The sequence below is a fragment of the Procambarus clarkii genome, chromosome 26 (assembly GCF_040958095.1).
Source record: "Procambarus clarkii isolate CNS0578487 chromosome 26, FALCON_Pclarkii_2.0, whole genome shotgun sequence".
Classification (NCBI taxonomy): Eukaryota; Metazoa; Arthropoda; class Malacostraca; order Decapoda; family Cambaridae; genus Procambarus; species Procambarus clarkii.
This window is the reverse complement of record NC_091175.1, coordinates 6,914,863-6,939,488: the sequence shown is the minus strand read 5'-3', so window position 1 is coordinate 6,939,488 and position 24,626 is coordinate 6,914,863. Positions and strand designations below refer to the sequence as shown.

Here is a 24,626-nt window from a genome sequence, read left to right as displayed (position 1 = left end):
GTGAAGGTATGTATACGAGGCGAGGCGCGTGTGCTATATGTGTAACTACACATGGCCAAGAGTTATGTATATGTCTACAGCATTCAAGGCAACGAGGTTTGTTACGTAGTTGTATGTATAGAGGTCAAGGCTGAGTGTTTTGGTATACATGTATCAAGGTTAATGGTGCACTTCAGTGTATGTCGACCAGGAGGCCTGGTCGACGACCGGGCCGCGGGGACGCTAAGCCCCGGAAGCACCTCAAGGTAACCTCAAGGTATGTATACACTGGGGCCGGTGGCTGACTGGACGCGTGATCCTGTGGTCCCGAGTTCGATTCCCGGCGCCGGCGAGAAACAATGGGCAGTTTCTTTCACCCTAATGCCCCTGTTACCTAGCAGTAAATAGGTACCTGGGAGTTAGTCAGCTGTCACGGACTGCTTCCTGGGGTGTGTGTGTGTGGGGGGGGGGGGAAAATAGTAGTTAGTAACAGGTGATTGACAGTTGAGAGGCGGGCCGAAAGAGCAGAGCTCAACCCCCGCGAAGACAACTAGGTGAATACACACTGAGCCATGGAGTGTGTATATATATACACACACACACACCTGCCTTATACACGTTGTAACGCTCTGCCAATGGAGTTTTGTATGTGAATAAGTGCTCCGAGGTGGAACCTTTGCCTATCAGACATGTGGGTACCTTTGGTCATCTGACATGAGGGTACCTCACAATCCACACACACTCACACCTCATCCACACTCCTTTTAAAATAATATATTTGCTATTTCACTTTCTCAAGGAATCCACTTAAAACAGTCTTGAATAGAACTACGAGTCCTCTTATCCACTTGGTACAGTACGTCCAGATGCACGAATGATCGCACTTATCCACCTGATACAGTACGCCCAGATCCACGAATGACTGCACTTATCCACCTGGTACAGTACATCCAGATGCATGAATCTGGTGCAGAGTTGAGAGCACGTGACGCAGAGGACACGGAGGAGGGAGAGGCACTGCAGGGGAGGGCCAGAGTGCCACCGGACTGGGACCCGAGAGGCGCCACAACACAGCACGTGGGCAGGGCCACACTGCTGGCACTCCACAGGCACCCATTGGGCACAGTCTGCCTGCTGACCTGAGTGCCAGTTCCCGCCTCACACACTGTTTTTGTCTGAACAACACTGTCTTTTATGGTTAAGGTTACGTTAGAAAGCCCCTGTCTGTCTGTCTGTCTGTCTGTCTGTCTGTCTGTCTGTCTGTCTGTCTGTCTGTCTGTCTGTCCTTTGGTCTGTATGTGTGTGTGTGTGTGTATGTGTGTATGTGTGTATGTGTGCATGTGTGCATGTGTGTGTGTGTGTGTACGCACCTAGTGCACCTGTGTGTCTCTGGGTGCCTGCCTGTATGTGTGTTTCTGTGTGTGTGTACTCACCTATTTGTACTCTCCTATTTGTGCATGCAGAATCGAGCTTCAGCTCTTGAATCCCCGTCTTTCTAGCTGACGGATGTTTAATGCAATGACTCCTAACTTATTTCTCCAATCATATCTGCTTTTTAAACTATGAATGGCGTTTCTCTTTTACATGCAGCCGCCTCCTTCAGTTCATGGATGCTGTCCACTTCTCCTACGGTACATGAAAACTTGCTAGCATCTCCTGAGAGTCATCTCATTCTTCTCAAGCTTCCATCCACCGTCTTGCTCGACTGGTGTTCATTGTCAACATTAGAGTTTACTTGTGTGCTTTTTCTTCAGTTTGAGACTCGATTACGTGACGGTGTAGCCTAAAACTGATCTCACGTTGGCGGTGCTTAAGGATCTAAATGCATCAATTCTTATCTAGATTCCTGAATGATATTCTGATTTTTGACAGCGTAGAGTATGCTGGTAATATCCTAAATGTATATATATATATATATATATATATATATATATATATATATATATATATATATATATATATATATATATATATATATATATATATATATATATGTCGTACCTAATAGCCAGAACGCACTTCTCAGCCTACTATTCAAGGCCCGATTTGCCTAATAAGCCAAGTTTTCATGAATTAATGTTTTTTCGTCTACCTAACCTACCTAACCTAACCTAACCTAGCTTTTTTTGGCTACCTAACCTAACCTTACCTATAAATATAGGTTAGGTTAGGTTAGGTAGGGTTGGTTAGGTTCGGTCATATATCTACATTAATTTTAACTCCAATAAAAAAAAATTGACCTCATACATAAAGAAAGGGGTTGCTTTATCATTTCATAAGAAAAAAATTATAGTAAATATATTTATTCAGGAAAACTTGGCTTATTAGGCAAATCGGGCCTTGAATAGTAGGCTGAGAAGTGAGTTCTGGCTACTAGGTACGACATATATATATATATATATATATATATATATATATATATATATATATATATATATATATATAAAATAACTAAAGAGGGTACCCGGCTGCGCCCGGGTCTCTCGCCCCCTCCACTCCCTTCCTCTCTCCCAGTCTCCCCCACTCTGATCTATCTTCAATATTCTCTTCCCCTCTCTTTCCATCACCCGCCTCTCCATCTTCCTCCACTTCTTTCCCCCCAAACATCCCTTCTCCTTATAATCACAGGAGAACCTAGGCACAATAATCCCTTGGTTCAAAACCCCCGTGGGGTCACACTCAACCCTACATGTAGGCACCAGGGAGTCAACTAGTCACAAAGTTGAGGAATAGAAACAAAACTTTCAATAGGAAGGTGGAGCAAGGCAGGTTATTAGCCTCAAGTGAGGCAGCGCCAGAGTGGGCACCCCACCATGGCGACACCTCCATCCTCTCTACCTTCACCTGATAAATAACACCAGACGACACCACGGCTTGCTAAGAATACGTAGTGGGGAGGAAGCTGTCAGGGAGGGAGGGGGTGTGGTGGGGAAGGATCGAACGACTGTTTACGGGCTATTCATGCCCGTGAAACCTATTGGGTTATCTTGTGGGTATCTTGAGATGACTTCGGGGGTTTTTAGTGTCCCCGCGGCCCGGTCTCGACCAGGCCTCCACCACCAGGAAGCAGCCCGTGACAGCTGACTAACACCCAGATACCTATTTACTGCTAGGTAACAGGGGCATAGGGTGAAAAAAACTCTGCCCATTTGTTTCTCACCGGCGCCCGGGATCGAACCCGGGACCACAGGATCAAAAGTCCAGCGTGCTGTCCGCTCGGCCGACCGACTCCCTTCCCTGGGTGACTTAATCTTTATTTAATCCTCATCAATCGGAACTACAGGAGTGGTGGAGGTAGTTAGCCGGGAGCTATTGTGGAGTAGCTTGATTTTCAATCTCTACGGTGGATACTAACTTTATGAATAAAAATGTAAATGTTCGTTTGTTCGAAATCGCTAATAACCGATTCCTATGACATTTTGGCAGAGCGTTCCATTCGCATACGAGCGGGTTTTTATATACCTACTATATATATGTCACGTCTGTAACAGATAAAAACATGTTTTTTTTTTAAATCATATGAGTTTTCATATGAGGGGAAATCTCCGAAACCTCTTTACCGATTGCTTTGAAATTTTGACACAACGTTGTATTCGAATACCTTTTTATATACCTACTATATACATTCCACACCTGTGCAGGTAAAAACTTTTTTTTTAAACAGCGCCATCTGTTGCACGTAAGAGCAACACACGCTATACTAAATATGTTACGATTCCTTTTCAATGTTTTCGATTGCATTGATAAATTGACTTTTCGAAGATTTTGATATATTTTCATTTTGATTTAATTATTTTGTAACATTGCGTTGGAACTGAACTGTGTTGTTTACCATACCGTTCATTTCATGTGTATAGTTTATTTGTTAATGTTTTCATTGTTTTCCATTTTTCTTTTTTTAACTGTTCTTATTTTTCAGTGATGGGAACATCAAATTATTTGATGTTCCCAATTTTCTGAAGGGAACATCAGATCATTTGGGAATGCATCGGACGAGGGAGTGGGGAATGGTGGGGAGGACGAGGGGACGGGGGAGTGGGGAATGGTGGGGAGGACGAGGGGACGGGGGATAGTGGGGACGAGGCAATGGAGATTGGTGGGGAAGACAAGGGGGACAGGAGAGTGGGGGATGGTAGGGCAGACTGGAGGACAGGGGAAGGTTGCTGTGGCTTAGCAACGCACATGTGTTGCTAAGCCACAGCAACACGTGGCCGGGTACAGCTAGTATATATATATATTTTCCAACTTGAGTCTGTCTTTCCTTTTTACTCTCAAGTCTTCATTCTTGGTCCCTATTATACTTGGCCTCCTGTTCTTCAGTGGTCTTGTATGTATATATATACATCACCATCATCATCATCATGTCAGACATTAGTCACCATTGTTTTCACGGTGACCCAGATCACCATCAACACTACACAAAGAACGTGACCTCACGGCCTGGTGTGCACTGTTAGGTACGCGCTGTTAGGTGGGCACTCACCGTCGCCAACGAAGCCACTTCAAACATCACTGTCACCACCCTCACATCCATCACCATCAGCTGCCGCCACAACCACCACCATCAAATAACCCCACTCCCCTCACAATTACGACCTCCCCCCACAATCACCCCCACCCCCACTATTAATAAAACCCACGTTTGCACATGATGGGCGCCATACCTTCCCCCACCAATGGTGGTGGTGGTGGCGGGGTATATACTGTGTGAGGCCGCCAGGTGCCTCATGGCGGACTTCCTCACTGTCTTTCCGCTCCCAGCACGCACACCCACAATGTCAAACGAAATAGGTCGGAATTAATTGCGTTAGACAACTACCGGCTGGCAATGTTGCGGGAGAGAGAGTCGACAGCCCTTTAAAAAGACATATATATATATATATATATATATATATATATATATATATATATATATATATATGCAATTGACGATCACAAAACACTGATCATTTTATGCGGAAAATCCACAGAGAAATATGAAATGAGGTGTTTTGACCTCTGTGCACAGAGAAAAATGAAAACACCTCATTTCATATTTCTCTGTGGATTTTCCGCATATATATATATATATATATATATATATATATATATATATATATATATATATATATATATATATATATATATATATGTCGTACCTAGTAGCCAGAACGCACTTTTGGGCCTACTATGCAAGGCCCTATTTGCCTAATAAGCCAAGTTTTCCTGAATTAATATATTTTCTCTAATTTTTTTCTTATGAAATGATAAAGCTACCCATTTCATTATGTATGAGGTCAATTTTTTTTATTGGAGTTAAAATTAACGTAGATATATGACCGAACCTAACCAACCCTACCTAACCTAACCTATCTCTATAGGTTAGGTTCGGTTAGGTAGCCGAAAAAGTTAGGTTAGGTTAGGTAGGTTAGGTAGTCGAAAAACAATTATTTCATGAAAACTTGGCTTATTAGGCAAACTGAGCCTTGCATAGTAGGCTGAGAAGTGCGTTCTGGCTACTAGGTGCGACATATATATATATATATATATATATATATATATATATATATATATATATATATATATATATATATATATATATATATATATATATATATATATATATATAAGGGCAGTAAGAGTGTGGGCGGGATAAGAATGGGGGGGCCGAGTAAAAGTGTGCTAGCAGACATTTACAGCGCCTGAGATAACCTGTTTTACAAGTATGTGTGAAATTTCTCACGTGTCGAATGTAATTACCGTCCAGGTGTAATATTCCTTGCGAACTAACCGATAACTTATGTTTTTGATGTTTTATTAATGTCGAGCAATGATACATTTCGTTCTCAAAATGCAATTAAAAAAAATACTCGTGAATTCGTTTATTTTTTGTTGGAGTTTATTTTTAATACAAATTTTTGTTCCAACCTTTTTTTTTTACTATTTTTCAATGCATTTCTGTATAGAAACATGATAAAAATTTGTTGCAACTAGTTATTGAACAATTTCCTGTTGAGAATTGTATTTCTTGTGAACGTTTCTAGGAATATATTTATAGTGTACCTTCATACTGTACCATTAACAGTACCATCACTAGTACAGTACCAGTACTGCCTGCTACTGTACCATTAACAGTACCATCACTAGTACAGTACCAGTACTGCCTGCTACTGTACCATTAACAGTACCATCACTAGTACAGTACCAGTACTGCCTGCTACTGTACCATTAACATTTGTTTAACTAAACGAGTACAGAAACCAGCTTTGTGTAATTGTCGCTATATTAAAAAGGATTTTTATGTAACAACTAATTAGCCACTGTGATGTGTTCTTAGGTGTAGGATGCATGATACACCAATAACATGCTTCTTGAGGTTATCTTGAGATGATTTCGGGGCTTAGCGTCCCCGCGGCCCGGTCCTCGACCAGGCCTCCCTTTTGTTATACATCCCCAGGAAGCAGCCCGTAGCAGCTGTCTAACTCCCAGGTACCTATTTACTGCTAGGTAACAGGGGCATCAGGGTGAAAGAAATATTTTGCCCATTTGTTTCCGCCTCCACCGGGGATCGAACCCGGAACCTCAGGACTACGAATCCGAAGCGCCGCCCACCCAGCTGTCAGGCTAGGCTATGGGACAGAATCCCCGCCTAATTTCTATAGATTTATGCCTCACAGACACTTCTCTAATATTGTAGGGCTACCCATTTAAAATTTGCAAGGGGTTAAAACCAAAAAGTTTCACAAATCGAGAAAAATCGTCCGTATGAGTCTGAGTTCGCCACGAATTATTTTTTCCCAAAGTATATACACAGAAACGAACATCAAAATGAACCCTAGGCAATGGAAACCTAATTTACGTAATCCTCTCAATGTTTTCTTAATTTAAAATACAAACGCTATTGGTAATAGCACTTCGTTGACTTCCATTTTACTCTAGAATCTCCCAAGGAACCATCTCAGCTACGTCCCATGGGTACATTATATAGCCTATTGGAAATCCTTAGGTTAAGGGTTCTCTAAGTTCACATTACCTTGATTTTTGGTCTTGATTTGGGTAATAAAACTTACTGATCCTGTACCAATGGTCAGACCTCGTGGATAGCAACTTAAAAATAAAAAAAATTCTGATTGGTAATGATGGATGAAAGCACGGTAGCTAGGACAAGATGCCTCGGCTCTTATACCATGCGAATAATGACGGTAACGACACTTACCATGCCTGCCAACCCGTGAAGGCATACAATACACGCCAGGCCTGCCAAACTGCGGAGAAAAACAGTACACGCCAGGGGTGCCAATCCGGGGAGGTAAACAACACACGCCACGCCTGCCAACCGGTGGAGATAAACAATACACGCCAGGCTTGCCAACCTGTGGAGGTAAATAACATACGCCAGGCCTACCAACAGGTGAACATAAACAATGCACGCCAGGTCTGCCAACCTGTGTGGGAAAACATTACATGCTAAGCCTGTCAACACGTTGAAGTAAACTTGTAACATCAGACCAGTTAACAAGCGGGAATAAACAATATGCGGCAGTTCTGCCAACCTGTGGAAGCAAACACGCGAGGCCTAGCTGCTACCTATGGACAAATTATATTACATACCAGGCGTGCTAACCTAAATTATGAGATAAACTATTCATGCCAGACTTGCCAACCTGTGGCAATAAACAATGTACAGGACATACCAACATGCAAAGGTAAACAATACACATCAGACCTGCCACGATGTGGATGTAAACAATGCACACCAAGCTTGTCAGTCGGTGGACATAAACAATAAACGACAGGCCTACCAACCTGCGAAGATAAACAATATACATCAGGTCTGCCACCTTGACAGAGATAAACAATAAACAATATATGCCAAGCCTGTCAATCCGGTAGGGTAGGATGGAAGGCATGAATGAGAACCAGCAGAGATGGTAAACACTATGCCAAGGGAACTCCTGGTTCAACCTTGACGACGAGCTGACGTCTGCACACCTCCTCCGCCAGGCAGCCGCTGGATTTTCGGGTTTCGTTCCGTTTTCGGGTTTTGGATTTGATGCTGCCGTTTGGCATCCCTCTTCAACGGCCTGGTTTGTACGACGCCTGGCGCACATATCGCCTTGGGTCACAGGACGGATGATAGATCTTTGAACGTTTTCTGGCTGGTTCTCCCGACGGGGTGATGGTGTCCGGCGCCGGCTTGGCCGAGAGGTGCCGGGAGTTGGTGGGTCTTGGTGGACTCCTGGTGTTTTTAGTTTTGCTACCCAGTGTTCTCTGTGTGGGGCGGGGCCGGTGCGTGCGTTCTTAGATGCGAGGCATCTTAGTGTTTGGTGATACGCGTCATTCGCTTCGCCATTGGGAGTTGCGATTAACCCTTTACGGGTACATCGGATCCCACGATCGTCGTCGCTCCTTAATTCACAATAACAACACTATGTCAAGCAAGTCAGTCCGTCGGCTGGAAATATTACACGTCAAACCTGTCACAGGTTGGCAAACACTGCTAGCGTCAATTATCTCCATCTCAAGATGTGGCGGGTAGCGGTAAACAAGACACCACAACTTTTAACTTGACAGATCAACAGTACACTACAGGCCTGCCAACATATGACTGGCATACAGCACATGCCAATCTAGCCAACCTGTGGAAATAAACAAATCACTCCAAGACTGCCAACATGAAGACAAACCAAACGGCGTCATTCCCGTCAACCTACGGAAGGCACCAAATCATGTCAGGTTTGCCAACCTCTGGGGAATAAATCAGGCTTTTCAACCTATGGTGATTAAACTCGAGGTCTATTAACCCATGACGATAACCAATACCTTCAAGCCGTGACAACTTCACGGAAGCAAATAATACACGCATTGTGTACCGTTAGCCAATGGGAGGCCCTAACCAAACATACTGATATATATTTCTAACCAGGAGGCAAGCAATGCATGCCAAGCTTAGAAACCTGTAGATGTAAATAAATTAGATCAAACCTGCCCATACTGTGCGGGCACAAATGCCCTGCCAAGCAAGCTACCCGGCGCCAGAGAACAAAAGCCTACATCCCTAACCTGTCAATCTACAGAGATAAACAATACATACCAGGCCTGTTAACAAATGTAAGTAAGCAAATTTCGGATTACCAATCCCGAATAGTTAAGCAAATCAAGGCAAAGCAAATCAAGGCAGGCCTGTCAGCCAGCAGGAATAATACAAAACACGTCATTGCCAACCCTGGAATGTGTGTACACACACATATTATATATATATATATATATATATATATATATATATATATATATATATATATATATATATATATATATATATATATATATATATACCACGCCTACCAACCTATAGCGACAAGACGCTAGGCCTGCCAACTTGAAGGGTCAACCAAGGCGATCTAAGCACACCATCATGTTAAGTAAATGGTACATGCTAAGCCTGCCTATCTGTGAAGGCAACCAATTTACACCAGGCCTCCTGATCAGTGGAAGTATAATATGCCTGTCCTCCTGCTTGCCTGTGGAGGTAAACAAATCATGCCAGATCAGTCAAACTGTGGTGGTAAATAAATCCTGCCAGGTCTGCCAACCTGTGGAGGTAAACAAACCATGCCAGGTCTACTAACCTGGTGGAGGTAAACAAATCCTGCCAGGTCTGCCAACCTGTGGAGGTAAACAAGGGAATGCCTTCGAACCTGTGGAGATAAATAATACACAGAAGATTTGCCAACCTGCAAAAGCGAACTAATTAATGTACACCTTTGTCCTCAACATGTAAACAATTGTCTAAATACCCGGCCTGCAGACCTCTGATGGTAAACATTAAAAAGCATTACACATTAGTAGGGCCAACGTGTTATTGAGGTATATATTCCACACCTGGCATTCTTTCTGGTATATATATGAATTAAACCCCCTCAAGGCCTACCAACCAGTCATACATGCCATACATAAAGTTGTTACAAACATTGCTATTTTTTCGATATCAACTTTGTTGTTTGTATAACTCCACCTCTAACGCTTCTTTTCAAATACACAAAATAAGTCGTTATTAACAAAGAAATAAGATTAAGCGTTGGATGTAGAATTCCTAGACCACAGCCAGAATGCATTCGGGGGGGGGGGGAGTGTAAAATCTTGACTAGGCTTTAACGGAAGCCTCAGGAACCCTGGAGGATTGAGTTGAGTCTCAGGTTGCATTGCTGTTGACCATGTCGTGGTGTAGTGGTCTAAGGCGTGTGCTTGGGAGTACCCTGTATGCAGGTTCGAATCCTTATCATGACTCCTACTGATTGTTTCACTGATACATAACGTTAATGTGATTTCTTTGTACATGTTAGGCTTATATTGAGCACCCTCCCTAGGATGCAACCCCACAAGAAGCTAGCTCCTGGATACCTACTTACTGCTAGAAGAACAGGGGTAATAAGTGATAGGAAACGCACCCAACCATTTCTATCCCGCTCGGGATTCGAAGTCGGAATTCCCTAATTGTGAGTCGACTAACAGCTGAGGCACAGGTAAGGTTTGCCAACAGCTGCGAAGTATAAGCAAATATTACATATTAATGGAGAAACATAATGCAAACAAGACCTGCCAACTTGATATATGAAACAATCACATGTGCACCAACCTATGATGCAAACACTAGTTGTGACTCACAAAATTTCCGGCCACAACAAATACCAGGCATGCCAACCCTGGCACAAAAGTAATCACAACGACCCCCCCCCCCTCAAACACTCCAGGCCTGCCAACCTGTAATACAACAAAAACAACTAGCAAAGACTCCGATAATAGCACAAACAAGGCCTGCCAACACGTGATGCATAACAATGTGACTTAAATGACATAATTCTAGGATTGGCAACCAGAAATGTTATAAAACTGTCTGTAGCGCTTACTTCAATCAGAGGCGTGGAGGAGGACTCCGCGGGGGTTGGTACTCCTTGGCTAGGCTGCCCCTGGCGGAGGTTCAGCCACACTACCCGGCCAGCTGGCGGTGGCAGAATACTCAATCTGTACTGCCAATTTTCAAGGACCAGCTAACCAACCAAATGACGCATCAGTCAAGTCAGTCAACCAGCCAATCAGTTATTCAAGAAATTTATTGACGTTCTGATAACGGTTTGATGAAACAGCTAACTATTAAATAAAGACCCCCCCCCAAAATTAGTTAATAATCAAATATCAATGAATTAATCGCTATGAAATGTATAAAATTGTCATCTAAGAACTGTTTAATATAGTTAGAAAATCAGTTATTCCTAATCTGAATTAAGTTTTTTATATTACTTTCGTTAAAATTACGAAATAATACAAGAAACAACTACATCGATCACAGAGGAACAACTGAAAGAGATTTTTACCTTTGGTGAATAATAAAATCTATGCATAATATTTAAAAAAAAACGCTGCCACCTGGGTACCAAACAACCTCAAGTTAAAAAGTAACCGATTTTGTTTTGTTTATACATTTGAAAGAAGCAGAAATTTTCCCATGCAAATAAAGCGTACAATTAGATCCAAAATCAAAGAGCAAAAGAAGTACAGAACATTCTAAGAATGAAATGAATGTGTAATAAATCTAAAGCAATGAAAAAATGGCGCGCAAACACACACATAAGAGACATCCAGTACTGTAGTTTCAAAGCGTTATACGACAAAGAGTACTGGGAAGACGGGACACCACGAGCGTAGCTCTCATCCTGTAACTACACTTAGGTAATCACACTTAAGTAATTACAGATATTAAATTACATTCCTACGCCTAGTATAGGTCATATATGTACTATATTAGGCTTATGGTAACGTGCATCAGGCCTATGATTGCTGTAGGTTAAATAAGGTCTTATTTAAAGACCTTATTTAGGTCCGTTAAAAAAGTTTCTCATTTGGCCAAATTCAATAATACGAAATATCAACTTTTTGGTGTTACATCACTACGTAATAGTACTTTAGTTCAAAAAGTCATTATAAGCCCTATCATTTTAAGAGGATGGGCTGGAATTATTATATATACATATTCACATTATAATATTGCAATGAAATCACAATTACGTGATATATCAATAAAAATAATGCTGAGGCCATGCAGTGACTCGAACCCGCATTCTGGTGATTCCCAGACACCTGCCATATATATCACGCCATTATGATTTTATTGAGTGTGAGCGCCATTACCGTAGGCCAGAGTGTGGTCGATTCGACTGTAAAACCCTGAGGTTGGGCTCCGGTTCGGGGCCTCCAGAACCTCTCAGAGAATTCAGTTGAATTCAGGGTTGTTCGGCTTTTGTACCATCATGGCTAAGTTGGTTAAGCAGCCCGTCCTCCAATCAAAGACCCAAAAGTGATTCCATGCACCAGCCAAACCCCCTGTTTATGAATGAAACAACCCGTCCTCGACTCAAGTCCATTCCATCCAGCGGTCGACCCCACAGACGCATTCATAAATTTTTACATGCTGTTCATTCAAAACAGAAATTTTCTCAAATATAAATTAATATTATACTATATTAGCATTTACATATTATAATAATATATGCAGTGAGAAAATTCACCCAAAAAATGTGTTATGTTTACCATATTTTTCTGGGTTCGTAAATATTGTCAAGGCCTTGAAACTTTTTGATATACATGTATTGTTTAATTACGAAAATACTGTTGGTAAACTATTAGTTAGAAACAGCCCTCGTAGTGATAATTGTGTCATTTAAAAAATACCTTGTAAAAACTGTAGTAGGTTATATGTTGGGCAAACATCTTAAGATTTGAAATGTAGAATTTCGCAACATAAATACTCTGTAAGACATGGCCAATTGTCTAATGCTTTGTTTGTTCATCTGTCAGAAGATGCTCACCAAATTGATTGGGAGAGTGCTTCTTCAATAACGAATTGTAAAAGCACCTACAACAGGAACATAATTGAATCTGCTTTGATACAGATCACAAAAGAAAGTAATTTGAACATTAGCAGTGGCTTATATAACTTAGATCCATTAGAAACATCCATCGTAGTGATAATTGTGATGGGGAAGGTTCCCTCATGGGTTGAGGGAGGGAGGCTCGAGGAGAGAGAGGGATTGAGGGAGGAAGAGAGAGAGAGAGAGAGAGAGAGAGAGAGAGAGAGAGAGAGAGAGAGAGAGAGAGAGAGAGAGAGAGAGAGAGAGAGAGAGAGAGAGAGAGAGATTCAGGGATGGAGAGAGAGAGAGAGAGAGAGAGAGAGAGAGAGAGAGAGAGAGAGAGAGAGAGAGAGAGAGATTGAGGGATGGAGAGAGGGATTGAGAAAGAAAGTGGGATTTTGGGAGGGAGGAAGGCCTGAGGATTTTGGTCCTCAGCCAGCGTCTATTTGTGATGCATGAGTTTGACTTCCACTTATCTCCCTTGTTCTGTCCTCCTCTTCTCCCTCCTTGTCATTCTGTTCTCTTTTTCTAATATCCAAGTTATTTCCTTCTTATCGATTATTTTACTCTAATCCTTGTTCTCTCGTTCTAGTTCTCCTTCTCTTACTCATGTTCTGACATCCTGGCGCCTGTTCTCGTGTTCTTACCACTGTTCTCATCACGGCACTAGAGGACTTAATAACATTTGTATCACTAAATAGCATTTAGCGTGGGGTAAGATGTGTCTCCTGCTTCGATTCCCGGGTAGGGCAGACCCGCCTCTCTTCACCAAGTAAATACGTAGCCAGGAGTCAGCCAACTGTTGTGGAAGGTCAGGGTGGAGGGTCAGGAATATTTTCCCGAGGCGGAGTGTGTAAAGAGCCATTAACATATACTTGTAAGTGCGATTCTCGATTTGCTACTCCGTAAAAAAAAAATGCAACTGTATTACCTACGGATCTATTGTATCTACTGTATTATCGTACGGATCCAAGCAACCTACTTGATCTATCGGCTTTGACCTACAAGACGTCAATATTAAAGTGCTTTAATTTTGACTTTAATGCGTCTTATTTTTAACGAATTAACACTAAACAAACACTATTTACCCAGGTTGGATTCCCAGCAATTCCGTCATGGCTGACACGACTGTATTTGGCTTTGTTGTCTACTCAACAGGGGTCCCCCCAGGCGGGTTCGATTCCCGGGCGGGGGACAGAAAGGGTTATATAAGCATGTCTCCTCTCACCTCGTGTTCCTGTTCACCTAGGAGTCAGTATAGGCCCCCCGGGAGCTTGGCGCCTCTTGTGTTGTGGCGTCCGAGGCAAGGTTAGCATGCACGACCTTAGGGGGACCTCGATTTATTGTATAAATAATTACAGTGTATACTCAAAGAAGTTTACCTCACTTACCGGTGTATATACAATGAGAGTTTACGCTGGATCTGAACTGTCGTAAACTGGTTGGTCAGTAGGCTGTTGTGGAGGCCTTAGTGACCCTCCAGAGGTTAATGGGTCTTAATAACCCTCCAGAGGTTGATGGGCCTCAAGGTAACCCAGGTTCCTGCCCACACCCAGGTACCCGCCCACATCCAGGTACCCGCCTACACCTAGGTACCCGCCCACACCCAGGTACCCGCCCACACCCAGGTACCCACATAGCATCAATATTATCACACAGATCCACCTTACTGCGGCTACATGGTGTACTGACCCTGGGGGGGGGGGGGGGGGGGAGAGGGGGTAGTAGGTGGGTTAATAAATTCAATAACTGGTTCGCCACCAGCGATTGTCTTAACTCTATTACTCCTTGTTGGTACGTCCCAAACGGCTCGGCTTTTGCTGCCCACAAAAGCCAGCAGGTTTGCCTGCAGTGTTAGCTTACTACTCTGTAAAACAACTTGTGTTGCGGCCCCAACTCACTAGGCACTAAAAGAACGCTTAATTCTTCTAACTCACTAGGCACTAAAAAGAACGCTTAATTCTTCTAACTCACTAGGCACTAAAAAGAACGCTTAATTCTTCTAACTCACTAGGCACTAAAAAGAACGCTTAATTCTTCTAACTCACTAGGCACTAAAAAGAACGCTTAATTCTTCTAACTCACTAGGCACTAAAAAGAACGCTTAATTCCTCTAACTCACTAGGCACTAAAAGAACGCTTAATTCCTCTAACTCACTAGGCACTAAAAGAACGCTTAATTCCTCTAACTCACTAGGCACTAAAAGAACGCTTAATTCCTCTAACTCACTAGGCATTAAAGTAATCAACTTATGATGCAACATAACAGTTACACGCTCAAAGATGTCATCATTTACAGTAGGTGTATTTACATGCACCAATATGTCATTATTTACAACGAGCTGGTTCTACACTCCTGCCAGTGTGTGTGTGTGTGTGTGTGTGTGTGTGTGTGTGTGTGTGTGTGTGTGTGTGTGTGTGTGTGTGTGTGTGTGTGTGTGTGTGTGTGTGTGTGTGTGTAACTGGTGTTCAACATTCACATAAACGATGATAATGCCTTTGGGAATAAGGATGGTACTTTTCGAACACTGAGACACGAAGTCACGTCGTACAATGTACACAACAAACACGGTCCCTGAGAGACATGCTATAGTGTCAAGTGAACACGAGGAGAAAAGCGAATACAAAACCATAAGAGAAAATGTAACTTGGAGACAGACTACTCTAAGTCGCCACAAACATCCACCACCACTCTCCACCACACCTGGAGACATACATGCATACATATATATGTATGTATATACATACATATACAGAAAATCTTAAGGGTATGTATTTTCGTTAAGATACACTCATTGTACCATAAAACATTACAGTGAAACTAATTCTATATCTTTAAGGAATAAGGAAAACGACTTCTGTATCTTTAAAGAAATCAACAAATCGTGTAAGAGCAACAGCTCCTCTTACAAATTACGTCGCTTTTGGCTCGTAAGCGCTACGGCCAAATACCGACGTGCGAGTGCTCATACGAACGAAAAGCGACGCAAACTGTAAGAGAACGGGGTTGTAAGAGAGAGCAGCAACAGCAGGAGGCGGTGGTGGTCTCCAGAGGGTAGAGGGGGGTGACGGCGGCGTGTGCGGCGTCCAGGAGACGGGAGACAGTACTCACGGAAGGCGCCCTGCACCAGGCGCTGGTACATCTCCACCGAGGCCTTCCGGTGAACCATCCGGTGGGTGATGGCCTGGTACCGGCGTCTGAAGTCCTTCTCGCTGCACGTCGACTCCAGCGACCCGCGTCTACCTGAGGACAGTCGACCAGGTGAGTACTAGAGGGGAGGTCGTAGAAGGTCTAGGGCTGCTGCTGGTTTAACTGGTAGTGAGAGAATGCTGGTGGTTTAACTGGTAGGAAGGGAGAGAGATGGTGATTCGATTGGTCGTCACAGAGTGAAATCATTTTGCATTATATATTTTAAAATACATTTGTTTACATTCGTATCTATGTATTGACGAGAGAGTTCACCTTGGGTTGAAAACTGGTGGAGTGTAAATGGAATACATTCACGTTAATGCAATTTATAGCTACTAATTAATTAACATGGTCTATGTATGCTGATAATACTCCCAGGTAGAATATATTGTACTGGCGTCTGTTTCTTCCCGGGTTGCATAGTGGCTCACCTCTTGGCTATATATATATATATATATATATATATATATATATATATATATATATATATATATATATATATATATATATATATATATATATATATGTATATATATATATATATATATATATATATATATATATATATATATATATATACATATATATATATATATATATATATATACATATATATATATATATATATATATATATATATATATATATATATATATATATATATATGTCGTACCTAGTAGCCAGAACGCACTTATCGGCCTACTATGCAAGGGCTGACTTGCCTAATAGACCGAGTGATTTTCTTTATTTTAAATAAATTGTTTCAAATTAGTTCATCATCGAATTAAAAGATATTAAATAATCATATACAAACTTACTTGTATCATTTTGTTTGGCTTCATCATCTATGGCGCCCTTAGTGTCTTGTTGAACTAGCAATGTGTCCGGCGTGGTACCCTTGGCATCTGGAATTTGCATAATATCCTGCATGACTGAGTCCTGTAGGATGTCCTGGATGCCGTTCTCCGCCGTGTCTCTCAAGGTGTCCTGCCTCGAGTCTGACCTGGAGTCGGGCGCAGTGTCGGATTCGAGGTCGTCGTCGTCGTCGAAGCCAGGTATTCTGAGGTGTTGAGGCAGGGGGCTCGGCGACCCCTCGTCCCGTCGCCACACCTGCACACACACACACACACTCATGTCAGTTGCCAACACTAGGTCAATTCATCAAGTTATTACAGCAACCGAAGCAATGTGAATGACGTATGGCAACAGCAGTATTAAATAATTGGATTATCGTTTTGTAATCGAGGATGGTTCCCCAGTTTCCTGGGTGTCATCATATCTCATGATATGAAATGTTCTTGAAATACATCTCTTTCTCTCTCTTTTTTTTTTTTAACTAAGACTAGGGTTCATAAGGGCTGTCAAGTGAAGTACCTAGTGAAACTGCAAGCAAGAGCTGTTATCCTACGTCAGCTCATTTGAAGCCTGCTCCTAGAGACTCATTTATTTCATGAGAATATACTTTGAAACTAAATATCACATTGGGAACTTTCATAAAGGAAATATCATATAAGGAACCAGGAAACATTGCAAGCAAGAGCTATAATCCTACCTCATCTCAGTTGAAACCTACTTCTAGATGCCCATTTATTTCATGAGCCTATTATTGTATCAATAGGAATAAACTTTATTCATTAGGTAACAATCTTAAAAGGAACAGGATAAGCCTGTAGCCAGCTGTGTACCAGAGCCTTCATGTGATCAGTTGTCCTGATCTTCCATGTATCAACCTGCTGAGCGAACAAGTTCCAGAGGCGAGGCAACCTAGGAATGAATGATCGCTGATGGAGTGATGAGACATGAGACTGTTGCTATCAATAGTTCTGGTGATTCACCGTGTTTAATATCCACCTGGTGTCCATTGAATGGATTCAGGCGGTATCTAGCTGATGCACCACTTGGTGTCCTCAAACGCACACCACATGGGCTTGTTGGCCCCCCAGCGAGAAGATCAGGCAGCAGAACTGTTCGCCTTAACCCGCTGCCCCCACCAAGAGTGCTCGAGTACACTAGCTCTGTGATCACTATTTGATAAGCGCGTCTACAAGGATATGTAGGTGTCGCAGCAGAACATGGCTTCTGCTGGTTGGATAACAAAACCAAATATGCGAGAGGTGTGTTGTCTGCAAAAGCGAGTCTGCAGGAAAAATATTTTTTTTTTGAGTGACGATCAGGATGCTGCAATTGAAGGAAATGAACAAATCCTCTTCATATTACCCTCATCACCACTTGCAGCGTTCTCCAGGTATGGATAACAGGCCTTGGCTTTATCTCATCCTTCAAAGCTTCCCCAGGGCATGGCCCACCTTACCTTCATTACCACCCCCTTCAGAGCCTCCCTAAGCATGCCTTACCTTACCTCCGGGGCTCCCTCGGGCGTGGCTCACCTTGGCTTCGTCGCTAGGGCTGACGTAGAGCCAGGGACAGTTATGGTAGGGGTCATCGTAAATGCCTTTCTCGTCATTGTCGCTGTCGTGTCGAGGCGTGTCTCCCTGCTCCAGGCTGATGGGCGTCATCCTGCGCCAGGAGGAATTCGTTATGCACATGCTGGTCTAGGATCATCCTGATATAGCGGCACCTTCATCTAGAAACACAACTGATCTTGGGGAACACCCTGATCTAAGGGAAGCCTGATTTAATGACACACTGAACTGGGGGACACTCTTATCTAAGATTTCATTGTATATTTAATATTACCTGACAAATTTAGTCAAACTGATGTCAAGAGGATTTATCATTTGTAAAAGATGCCTAATAATGTATCTGTCCCAGGAGCGCTGATAATGTATCTGTCATAGAAGCACTAATAATATAATGTATCTATCTATTCTAGGATCACTGCTAAAGTATCTGCCTCAGTAACTTACCCCCAGTCCTTGGTGAAAGAGTTTCTTTCCTCGGACTTGGCCCGATACCCAACTGTACGGGGTCGAGAGGGTTCTCTGTCAGAGAAGCATCGCTCCACGGTCACTCCTGTGCTGGTTGGTGGTGAGGGTCGTAGCAGGTCTTCCCTGGACGCTGGTCGTTCGCCACACTGGACACAGAGGGCTGGCCGGGTGTCCTCGTCAAGCTGTTCACGACTACCGCTCAAGAACACGTTGTCTGAACCAGGACTCATCGATCTGAGGGACTCTGCACTTCTTCGGGAATCTTTCATTGGAGCAATGGCGAGTAGTTTGCTCTCCGGTAACTGTAATGGTCTTTCTCTTGAAGTGGGACTCTGGCTGCCTGTTCTCAAATAGCCAGTGACAGGGCCAGCCGGCTTCAGGAGGTCTTGACTGCCTTTCCTCCCGATGGATATGTCTGCCGAGTACCGCTTTATCACCTCAGGAGTTTCATGCGCCGAACCGACAGGAATCTCACTCAATCTTTTTACTGGTTCGCTTCCGGCTTTTTGGAATCTTACTGGGCTCTGACGTTGATGGATCTCCACTGGAAGAGTGACTACTTTTTCTACATTTGTAACGACAGTGTCCTTCACAGGACTAGTCTGTTGAAGCCCTGTCCGTCTTGGACTCTGTCTTAGTTGTTTCTCTGGACTCTTACTCAGCCCATTTGAACGTTTTGGACTTTCTCTAGTCATTTCAATGATCTTTCCAGGCCCATGCATTTCACTCATTTGCTTTAAAGGACTCTCCGTGGGAACATTGGGGGTTTCACCCTTCTTACCTGGGCTTTCCTTTGATCTTCTGCCTGGGCTTCGACCCTTCGGTGGGTATCTCGGCGATTCAGAGTATGATTCATCAGATGTATCAAGATCTATAACTCTGTCAGGAGTGAGAGGGGTACGAACAGGGGTCCAGTCTTCGAGTCTGAATCCTTCATGCATTGCTGGGCTTCTTACCATACCTGGAGTCGTGATCTCCTCGGATTTACGCTTGACCTTATCATGCTTACTTTTCAACTGCTTGGCTTCACTTACAGGAGCTTCCTTTTCTTTATCATTTGGGCTTCCGTTTTTGGAACGCAATGCCTGAAGGTCCTCGACGCTGGCAAGATCAATTTTAACGGATTTTTTAGGTTTATCAAAAACTTTAAGTTTCTTTTCCACATCTCCAGTTTTCAAATTATCTTGGTCTGACCAGCTGGGGGCCTCCCCAAACATAGTAACACCAGGAGGAAAGTCTAATTTTAACGCCTGCTTAGTCTTTTCTCTTTCTTCTTCAGACCATGACTGTTGACCGCGAAGCTCAGACAGCTCACCTTTGTCGTTGTCCTCGAAGTATCTCGAATACCTTCTGTTATCATCCTTGGCAACTTTTCCTCCAGCAGAATATCGCTTCTTGATGGCCCCTGTCTTGCTTTCTTCTGCAGGCTTTCCTCTTTTTTTCACTGTTGTTTCCACTTCAAGATCCTGGGACTGATATTCATCAGCTTCCCGAGAATCCAAAGACAATGGAGAACTTTCTCTTGAAGGTGATAGTCTTTCTGGCTTAGGTGGCACGTCTGGCTTTGGTATGAAGGTAGGTTTGGGTGGGATCTCTGGCTTGATTTTGGTTTCTGACATTTTATCAAATTCTTCGCCTATAGAATAATCAATGTAATAACTGGCTGAAGTGGTAGTGTCGCCATCAGGAGAAGTGAGGTCCTGAGCAGTCTCAAAGTCGCTGGCAACGCTGATTCCTTCCGTGATGTCGCTCAGCTCATGGTGTTCCTGCAGGCTGGCCAGCACCTCGCTCGTCTCAGGACTCAGGATTTTGGGGGTTAAGGCTTCATCTTCATATATATCGGCCATTCCGGGTGGAGATGAAACGTGTCTTTCCTCTAAAGAATAACTTCGACGGGCATCTTGATCGTGGGTGCTGTTCTCTGTAGCTGTAATGTAATCTTCCGAGGTCTCTGATTGGTCAGTTGGATGGGAGTCGGTGCGGGAGAGGTCAGATTTGGACGTCATTGTGTTGGTTGTTCCCGATACCGGACTCCTGGACGTTTCCTGCTCTGTGAAGAGACTACTGGACGAGTCCGACTCCGGGGAGGCCATTCTTCTGGCGTCATCCCGGAAATCGGAAGTTTTGATTGGTGTTTGCGATGCTGACTCACCGTCTTTCATTTCCTGAACTAATTTAGCCATTATATTTTCTTCTATTACAATATCACCTTCAAATTCTTCTTCTTCTAGCACTTCAGATTTTATTGTCAAAGATTCTCCACTTCGTATGGAGCTGTAGTCATTGTCAGTGGAACAAATTATGGCTTTGTCAAAATCACTAGATGTACTGATTGTCACACCTTGAGAACTGTCAGAAACAACAATTTCACTGACACTCGTTTGCTCATCTTCAATAGAAGACAGAGTGGTGGCGCTGTGAACGAAACTCGATACCCGTAAACGTGGCAGAAGGTCTTCATCAAGGTCCTCCTCGAAACTGCCAGCAGCAGGGAGGCTTTTGTGACGTGTAGAGGGTGTTGTGGCAGCCGAAGAGTGGTCCGTCAGGTGGAAGCTCCCATTTTCTGAGTCTGACGTAATGACCTGAGAAGAAGCAACTAAAGCCCGCTGCACCACCGTCACTTGACTCTCACTCATCGACTCTTCAAGGTGATCCCCAAATTCCCCAACTCCTGTGGCTTCACTGGGCGTCCCGACGTACAACATCGGCGAACCGTCCCTAGCACTGAGCCCTTCCGTATATGATCCGGTTTCCAGCAGAGATGGCCCACCTTCGACAAGTGAATCTAATGATAAGGCTGCGAGTTGGCTTTGCAAGTGTTCAGGCGTTCGGAATTCATTGGGATCAAAAGTTTTTAAATCAGAATCTGTTGATATTTGTGACAATTTTCTCTCACAAGGTAAAATGGAAGGAAGAATTTCTTTGTGGAGCATATTTTCATGGAATTCTTCTTCCTCCTCTATAAAAGATTCTGGAGTAAATATTCTACTACGAGAGAGGTCACGACAGACCTCGTTAACACACTGAGGCTCAATAACCTCTTCTTCATTGTCACTGTAGCCATTGATGTCCACCTCGATGTACCCTGAGGCAAGACTCAGCGCTTTCCGTCGCTCTGATAAGATTTCTCCCTCTGAAAGCGTCTTATGTAGTAAGCCTCGACGAGGCTTTCGGGGGGAAGAATCAATAAAAATTTCTTGGTAATTTTGCCGGAATTTAAGTGGAGGGGGAGGAGGTCCTTCATCTAAGGGTATATCAAAGGTAGAGAACATTGGGGGAAATATGAGGGGTGCCTCGGACATGGCTCTGGTGGGCAGTGGGGATTGATTTAAGTCGTCGAGGTCGTAGATCTCGTACTGGATGCCCTCGTAGCGCGCCACCTCAGACAGGCTCTTGACCAGCTTGCGTCGCCCACCGTCACCGTTGGTCTGAGCGCCCTGGGAGATCATTTCAGCCTGCAGATCAGAGCGTGTCTGAGGTCACTTACTGCCAGCCTCACTGGAGCCAACGCTACACAATATCTTGCATCTACTACATTTACAAAACTTTCTTATTATACTTAAGGCAAAGAAAAATAGCAGTATTTAGATTTGACTAAACAGGATGAAATGCTATTTATATTATGGTCACAAGAACGTGGCTGACAGAAATAACCCAACCTACACATAAGAAATAAAATGAAACTGATGACGTTTCGGCCCGACCTGGACCCTTGCCATGACTTGATAAGGGGTCCAGAACGGTCCGAAACGTCGTCATTTTCATACCATTTCATATGTGTGGGCTGAGTTATCTATTTTACTGAAATGAATTGATATTACCATGCATAATTATAAAATAAACAAAACACGAATGATAAGCAGCGAAGAAGATTCCTCGAAAGTGTAAGCACTTCACTAAAAAAAGTATACAACCAACCAGGGTTAATACTATGTTAAAAACACTAGAAGTTAATACTGTTTTACAGAGGAGTTGCCCCCCACCTTGTCAATGGCGGAACCGAGCGAGAGGTGAGGCATGGACTTCCTCACCGCCCCGACGTCCGTCTGGGTCGCCTGGGTCCTCATGCATGACCGCTTCAGTTTCTCTGTTGAGTTGCAAAAGGGCGTCTCACTCCGGGGGTTAGAGAACACGAACACAGAGAGAGAGATAGAGGGAGGGGAGGAGAGGGGAAAATTACGTCCCTCACAGAGACACGGAGAGAAACATTCGCACAACAACATACACAAGAAGAGAGGGGTGTGGGGTTCGGGTTTACATACCTGGACGGGTGGGTCAGAGGTGTGGGGTTCGGGTTTACATACCTGGACGGGTGGGTCAGAGGTGTGGGGTTCGGGTTTACATACCTGGACGGGTGGGTCAGAGGTGTGGAGTTCGGGTTTACATACCTGGATGGGTGGGTCAGAGGTGTGGGTTCGGGTTTACATACCTGGACGGGTGGGGTCAGAGGTGTGGGTTCGGGTTTACATACCTGGACGGGTGGGTCAGAGGTGTGGGGTTCGGGTTTACATACCTGGACGGGTGGGTCAGAGGTGTGGAGTTCGGGTTTACATACCTGGACGGGTGGGTCAGAGGTGTGGGGTTCGGGTTTACATTCCTGGACGGGTGGGTCAGAGGTGTGGGGTTCGGGTTTACATACCTGGACGGGTGGGTCAGAGGGGAGGTAGGGTCGACGACTGTAATGCTGGTGGTGAACAGGTTGAGGGGAGGGGGAGGGAGGGAAGAGGCAGTCGCTGTAACCCGAAAGACGAGAACACATTACAGTAACAATAAGAAGGAGGAGGAGGCACAATACAGGACGCGGAGGAGCAAGCATAATATAACAATAAAAGGAGACTAGCTGCGACGCACAACAAGAGACAAGAGTAAGATCAAATGATGAATCTCGAGGCAAATCAGGAGAGAGAGAGACACACACACACATATAACCATCCCAGAAACACATGTTAATAAACGTAGATAAATCAGGATACACATCATTCACTTGGCATCACATAAAGTTAAACAGAGTAACTAGACACACGCCACAGGAGTGCTGTGGTGTGTATGTAACTCATCACTGAACAAATCACTCATTACTCATTATGATGAGGCGATGACAATCTTACCACATGAAACTCTTGTGGCGGTGATGGTGGGGTGGGTGGGGGGGGGACATGAAACACTGTACGGTACAGTAATAATAACATTACATTCCTGGTGATGACATGATTCATTTCATTAATGGCAGGACATAACATACAGGGATGTGTTGGAATGAAGACATGAACAGGTGTATTGTGTAGTGGTAATATCACACTGTCTACTCAAGTGTGGGGCAGATCACGTCGATCCCGTCTTGTGGAGGTCGTGCCCAATGTCTGCTATGTGTAAATATCTCTACTAACAATACACAAGCTTCAGTATACCATATCTCCTTCAGAGGGGGCAGTTTCAAGTGCAAAACTCACGTAGAACCGACAAATAATATTATCTTCTATACAAACTCTACCCCATTAGTGTTATCAGTAATCTTACAACTCCTGTTTTAACAATATGTTAAACTTGTGTGCTTAAGAGTTGTTATATGCTTGACTGCATAAGTGAGAGGAGCCTATAAGAGACAAACATGGTCCTAAATTAACTTTTACTAGCTGACAAGATCTCTAGAAGCAAAAAGGAGACCTACACGAGGGCCCAGGTGTC

At 43.6% G+C, this 24,626-nt stretch overlaps 1 protein-coding gene across 1 annotated transcript in view; it reads right to left on the bottom strand.

Annotated features, from left to right (window-relative positions):
- LOC123756613 (microtubule-associated protein futsch-like) overlaps positions 1–24,626 on the bottom strand; it is a 117,232-nt gene that overhangs the window by 15,229 nt on the left and 77,377 nt on the right. The window contains exons 12-16 of the mRNA XM_069331421.1: positions 22,925–23,028; positions 18,921–22,396; positions 18,441–18,570; positions 16,872–17,163; positions 15,976–16,107 (exon numbers count right to left, since the gene is read on the bottom strand). Coding sequence (XP_069187522.1) covers positions 15,976–16,107; positions 16,872–17,163; positions 18,441–18,570; positions 18,921–22,396; positions 22,925–23,028 — 4,134 coding nt within the window. The remainder of the gene's footprint in view (positions 1–15,975; positions 16,108–16,871; positions 17,164–18,440; positions 18,571–18,920; positions 22,397–22,924; positions 23,029–24,626) is intronic.